Source organism: Diaphorina citri, unplaced genomic scaffold, assembly GCF_000475195.1.
Source record: "Diaphorina citri unplaced genomic scaffold, Diaci psyllid genome assembly version 1.1 scaffold430, whole genome shotgun sequence".
Classification (NCBI taxonomy): domain Eukaryota; kingdom Metazoa; phylum Arthropoda; class Insecta; order Hemiptera; family Psyllidae; genus Diaphorina; species Diaphorina citri.
Window position 1 is genome coordinate 261,518 of NW_007377865.1, and position 6,000 is coordinate 267,517.

Here is a 6,000-nt window from a genome sequence, read left to right on the forward strand (position 1 = left end):
GTATCACTTCTCAGTTATCACTGACAGACCCTGTTTTACTATCAGCTCCTTATCAGGCCCTTACTTATCGGCCATGTTGTCTCTATCATTGTTTACTAAGATGTACCTACCTACATTATTTACTAAGGCCAGCCACTCACTAGTAGGTAGACCTGATCAGGTGTCAGGCATACCTGATAGAACCAGTTCTACCTCTCTTATCGTCCCGAAAGCGAAGAGAGAATGAATACAGGCTAGAAAGCCAGCCGTTCTGATTACGAACCTAATCTGTTTAGGTTAAAATCCGCCCCGGGCGGGAATCGAATCCGCGACCTAGCGTTTACAAGGCATATGCGCTACCTTTCAAGCTAACTATAGGTTGACGAAACAATGTTTATTTTCGCCAAATTGCATCCAAATAGGAAAGTCTACCAGACCCTGTTTTTTGGTATCACTTCTCACTGACAGACCCTGTTTTACTATCAGCTCCTTATCAGGCCCCCACTTATCGGCCATGTTGTCTCTATCATTGTTTACTAAGATGTACCTACCTACATTATTTACTAAGGCCAGCCACTCACTAGTAGTTAGACCTGATCAGGTGTCAGGCATACCTGATAGAATCAGTTCTACCGGATGGTGTGTGTCCTCATCAGGTATCAGGCAGACCTGACATTCGGACCTTTTCAGCCGTACCTGTCAGGTCTACCTCATAGTGTGTGTGCTCATCAGGTGTCAGCTATACCTGATCAGGTGTACCTGTCAGGTCTACGTGATAGTGAGTGGCCGGCCTAAGTAGTTAGATACCTAGTACATATATTATTTACGGAGGCAGGTATTTACTAGGTATGTACCTGCGTCCTGCATTGTAGGTATATTACTGATTCTGTTACCAGACTATGTTGTGAGCAGAGAACAAAATTTGTTTACTTTGATCATAGCAACAAATATACAGTATAAAAATATAATAAAAACATTTCAAAATAGAAAGTAAATTTTGATAGTGAAGCAATTTTGCTCAGTGAAGTGCCGATGCCGGTTTAGAATCAGTCTTCTTGGAAGCTCAGTGCGAACGAAAGTCTTAAACGGTCAATAATCGAACAATTTTTTTAAAAAGTACCTAAACCAACTAGCTACTTACTATCTAACAATTTTTTGAGTGTGATCTGAAATATCTAATAAATTGAATTCAATTTCGTCACTTTTATCTCATAGTTACATAGGGTATAGGTACTTACCTAAAAAAAAAAAAAAAACTATCCAACAAACAATGGAGTTCAAAAATAAAAGGGTTCTAGTCACTGGAGCCGGTCAGGGTAAGTTAATACTTCTAGTTATTAGCAAATATGTTTATGTTTAGGTAAATACAGAGCAATATTCGTCACCGAAAGGGTAGGTTTCGCACTAAGCTTTTTTTCCCCGAAATCGAAGAGAGAAGGAAGACAAAATAGGAAAAAGCCAGCGATTCCGAGAACGAACATATCCCATCAGGATAAAATCCGCCCTGAGCGGGAATCGAACCCGCGGCCTAGCGCATACAAGCGCTACCAACCAAGCTAAATAGGCTGGCTTCCTGAGAGTCAAATCCCTCATTTGATACCAACCAAGATTCAAAATATAGACGTAATAATTCTTTATCCCTTTTCCTTTTATCCAAAACCAGGAATAGGTCGGTGCATCGTGGAAAAACTTTCCCAACATGAGGCCATTATCATAGCCCTCTCCAAAACCCAGGCGAACCTAGACTCTCTCAAACAGGCGTTCCCAAACGTCCAAACCGTGCAAGTAGACCTACAGAGAGGGAACTGTAACTGCTATGGTCTTATCGTCCCGAAATCGAAGAGAGAAGGAAGACAGGACAGGAGAAAGCCAGCCGTTCCGAGAACTAACATTATCCCATCAGGATAAAATCCGCCCCGGGCGGGAATCGAACCCGCGGCCTAGCGCTTACAAGCGCTACCAACCAAGCTAAATAGGCTGGCTTCCTGAGACTCCTGGGAGTCAAATCTCTCATTTGATACCACCTATTAGGTATTATTATTTTATTTTTTACTATTATTTCAGCATATTTGATGTGAATATAAAAGCAGTCATCAACATCAGTCAAGTGGTGTCCAAAACAATGATTGATCATAAAATACAGGGTAGTATTGTCAACGTGTCCTCCATAGCTGGCAAGGTAAATAATACCATAGTGGTTTCATACGGACTGAACGACACTGTATAACTGCTAAAGTTTTTTTAAAGAGGTTTGACAGAGGGAACTGCAACTGCTAAGATCTTATCGTCGGAAAGCGAAGAGAGAAGGAAGACAGGATAGGAGAAAGCCAGCTGTTCCGAGAACGAACCTTATCTGTTCAGGATAAAATCCGCCCCAGTTTAGAATCGAACCCGCGACCTAGCGCTAACAAGGTAGACGCCAAGCTAACTAGGCTGGCCTCTGTTTCTTATTTCTATTTTTATTCGATTTTCTTCCAGACTGCATTGGAAGGTCACACCATCTATTCGGCCTCCAAGGCGGCCCTAGATTCCATCACCAGAACCATGGCCCTGGAATTAGGGCCGTATAATATTCGGGTGAACAGTGTACAGCCTACAGTGGTCATGACGCAGATGGGCCGAACAGGGTGGTCAGATCCAGCGAAGGCTGAGCCCATGTTGGCCAAAACCCCACTGGGCCGATTTGCAGGTGAGTGGCTAAAGGTAGAAACACACCACTATCACGTCACGTCTGTCTGGCTAGGGGACGTTAAACAGAGAGTAGACAAGCGTCTGGCTGTGGGACTATAAACAGGGAGGAGAACAGCTAACCCTAAACAGCCTAGCTAGCTGGCAGTTCTTCAAAGGGCTCTCTCTGCTTTTAAAGACCAAGCACAAGTCCTCACGATGGTTGACTGCGGTTCAGGACGAGCCAGCCAATTTTACATGGCTAAAGCTAGAGAGTCTAGAGACCATCACCCCGGTGTATAGCAGATACAAAAAGATATCTTTTCTTTAGTCTGCTATTGCCATTCGGCCGCTACAACAACAACAACAACAACAACAACAACAACAACAACAACAACAACAACAACAACAACAACTATCACGTCCTACGTGTAGCTGTCCTGAACGAAATTGCCTACAATATTGTAGGAAAACTTTCAGTGGCGGCTACTCATATGTTGTTTGGTTGTAGAACCCCCAGAATATCAAAGAGTTCTTATCGTCCCGAAATCGAAGAAATAAGGAGAGTATAGGAAGGATAAGAGAAGTCTGGCTGAGGGACTATAAACAGGGAGTAGACTAGTCCAAATTTCCTCACGCTATATCAATAGTGAAGGTTGAGTGCGAAGGGCATCCCACTCGGAAAATTTTGTTTAGCTAAAAGCAGTTGGCCTCAAAGCGATCACTCTAAAGCTGATTGAGAGGCCGACGACGAACGCCGACCCCATCTGAACATGGGAAAAACGTGTCCTCCATAGCTGGCAAGGTAAATAATACCATAGTGGTTTCATACGGACTGAACGACACTGTATAACTGCTAAAGTTTTTTTAGAGAGGTTTGACAGAGGGAACTGTAACTGCTAAGATCTTATCGTCGGAAAGCGAAGAGAGAAGGAAGACAGGATAGGAGAAAGCCAGCTGTTCCGAGAAAGAACCTTATCTGTTCAGGATAAAATCAGCCCCAGTCTGGAATCGAACCCGCGACCTAGCGCTAACAAGGTAGACGCCAAGCTAACTAGGCTGGCCTCTGTTTCTTATTTCTATTTTCTTCCAGACTGCATTGGAAGGTCACACCATCTATTCGGCCTCCAAAGCGGCCCTAGATTCCATCACCAGAACCATGGCCCTGGAATTAGGGCCGTATAATATTCGGGTGAATAGTGTACAGCCTACAGTGGTCATGACACAGATGGGCCGAACAGGGTGGTCAGATCCAGCGAAGGCTGGGCCCATGTTGGCCAAAACCCCACTGGGCCGATTTGCAGGTGAGTGTCTAAAGGTTTGACAGAGGGAACTGTAACTGCTAAGGTCTTATCGTCCCGAAAGTGAAGAGAGAAGGAAGACCGGATAGGAGAAAGCCAGCCGTTCCGAGAACGAATATTATCCCATCAGGATAAAATCCGCCCCGGGCGAGAATCGAACCCGCGGCCTAGCGCTTACAAGGCAGACGCACTACGAACTAAGCTAACTAGGCTGGCTAAACGTCCTTTGTTAGGGTTCTCATTTTAACAGGATCTCATTATTTTATCTCATTTTTTTTTTATTATTATTGAACGTTATTTACAGAGGGAAACTATTTTAACCAGGATATTTTACTTTCTCTTCCAGAACCAGAGGAAGTGCTGGAGGTGATACTATTCCTGGCAGGTTCCAAGTCCAGCATGGTACACGGGGTTCATATCCCGGTGGATGGCGGACGTCTTATCTAACCTACCGTGACCATCCAACTACCAGGCAGAACGTCCCGGGTTCCATTCCCAGCATAGGCCAAATTTAATGGTGAATTTCACCAACCTTCTTTTTTGTCCCTAACAGCCCTGTTAAGCCTATTTAAATCAAATTTAATTTAACAGGTTGTTAGCTTAAAAGGCCTTCTGAGGGCGGAAAAAATATTGGTGAAACCCACCCCAGCAGTTATACAATGACGTTAAGGCTGTATTAAACACTTTTTTATTTTATCGCGAATTCACAAACAAAACAGTCTGATTGTGTGTGGAGGAAACATCTACCCAGGTCTCGAGCATTTTCTGCCACACACGTTAGGACGGTCTGACAGACCTATTTCCGCAAGACCGCGGTCTGGCAGATGGTCTGGCAGACGGTTTGTCAGACCGTTTGAGCGTGAGTGGTGGGCATAAGAGAAACAAAAACACTCTTTGACCTCATTGTACAAGTTTACCAGTAGGTTAGGAAGTTAGTTAGGTACATTTCTAACTACTTTCTTACTCACGAGGCTTTTTTCCGGATTAGTAAGTAAGAAGGCAGAAGTCATTTGGATTAATAAGCATGAACTATTCCGGATCACTCATTTTATACGAGTCATGGTACTCCCCCAGTGGTGTAGGGTGGTTGAAACTCGAATTAGGTAATGCTTAAAAAAAAAGAGGTTTGATAGAGGGAACTGTAACTGCCAAGGTCTTATCGTCCCGAAATGGAAGAGAGGAGGAAGACAGGATAGGAGAAAGCCAGCCGTTCCGAGAACGAACATTATCCGTTCAGGATAAAATCCGCCCCGGGCGGGAATCGAACCCGCTGCCTAGCGCTTACAAGGCAGACGCGCTACCCTTCAAGCTAACTAGGCTGGCTAGTTACGTCACTGATTATTTCAGTAGGCAAGCTGAGACTGTTCGAACAGTGGCCTTCATTAATGTAATTCCAAATTACATCAAGTATTACAAACAGATTACGCCACTAGGTGCATGGATTAGTCATAACTATTACAGTAGGCAGTATGAGCAGAGGGCCTCGTCAGATCTTCGAGATAAACCTGTCACCTTGTCATTTCAAATGGACATTTCTTAGAGGTGGAGAGGGGAGGGAGAAAAGGAAAAGGAGGGGAGGGAGAAGGAGAAAAGGAAGAGAGGAAGGAGAAGGAGACATTAAGGTAAATGGAGAGAGGGGAGGGGAAGAAAAGGAGACATTAGAGTAGAGGGAGTGTGTTTGGGTTTTTGATGTTTTTTTTAGGATATTAAGTACTAGGATATTACTAGGATATTAACCTTATGTGATTTCTGTTTTAGGAAAATTAAAGCCTAAACCGTGGAATCGGTGGCTATTGCCCTCTGTTGGTTTGAACTGGGAATTGGTACGAAATTAACCCATTGAGCGCCTTCTGAGTCGTCGAAAATTAAGAGGTGCTATGAAAATTAAGAGGTGCTATCGAAAATTAAGAGGTGCTATCGACCCGAAAGCGAAGAGAGAAGGAAGACAGGATAGGAGAAAGCGGGCTGTTCCGAGAACGAACCCTATTTGTTGGGGATAAAGCCCGCCTAGGGCGGGAATCGAACCCGCTGCCTAGCGCTCACAAGGCAGACG

The 6,000-nt window shown here is 44.1% G+C and overlaps 2 protein-coding genes across 2 annotated transcripts; both read left to right on the forward strand.

The window, feature by feature from the left end:
- The first annotated feature begins 822 nt into the window (after positions 1-822).
- LOC103508746 (L-xylulose reductase-like) lies at positions 823-3,207 on the forward strand. The gene is made up of 5 exons (XM_017443892.2): positions 823-1,295; positions 1,643-1,786; positions 2,070-2,158; positions 2,458-2,668; positions 3,158-3,207. Exons 1-5 carry the CDS (start codon positions 1,250-1,252, stop codon positions 3,205-3,207), a joined length of 540 nt encoding a protein of 179 aa, XP_017299381.1. The 5' UTR covers positions 823-1,249.
- Positions 3,208-3,433: 226 nt separating this feature from the next.
- LOC108252343 (L-xylulose reductase-like) lies at positions 3,434-5,345 on the forward strand. Its single transcript, XM_026823261.1, has 3 exons — positions 3,434-3,451; positions 3,740-3,950; positions 4,294-5,345. The coding sequence occupies exons 2-3, from the start codon at positions 3,806-3,808 to the stop codon at positions 4,392-4,394; spliced, it is 246 nt and encodes an 81-aa protein (XP_026679062.1). The 5' UTR covers positions 3,434-3,451; positions 3,740-3,805; the 3' UTR covers positions 4,395-5,345.
- Positions 5,346-6,000: the final 655 nt, after the last annotated feature.

Coding starts and splice junctions, on each gene's coding strand:
- LOC103508746 (XM_017443892.2), top strand. CDS start 1,250: ATGGAGTTCAAAAATAAAAGGGTTCTAGTCACTGGAGCCGGTCAGG. Junction 1,296..1,642: donor AGTCACTGGAGCCGGTCAGG/GTAAGTTAATAC, acceptor ATCCAAAACCAG/GAATAGGTCGGTGCATCGTG. Junction 2,669..3,157: donor CCCACTGGGCCGATTTGCAG/GTGAGTGGCTAA, acceptor GTTTGGTTGTAG/AACCCCCAGAATATCAAAGA.
- LOC108252343 (XM_026823261.1), top strand. CDS start 3,806: ATGGCCCTGGAATTAGGGCCGTATAATATTCGGGTGAATAGTGTACAG. Junction 3,951..4,293: donor CCCACTGGGCCGATTTGCAG/GTGAGTGTCTAA, acceptor TTTCTCTTCCAG/AACCAGAGGAAGTGCTGGAG.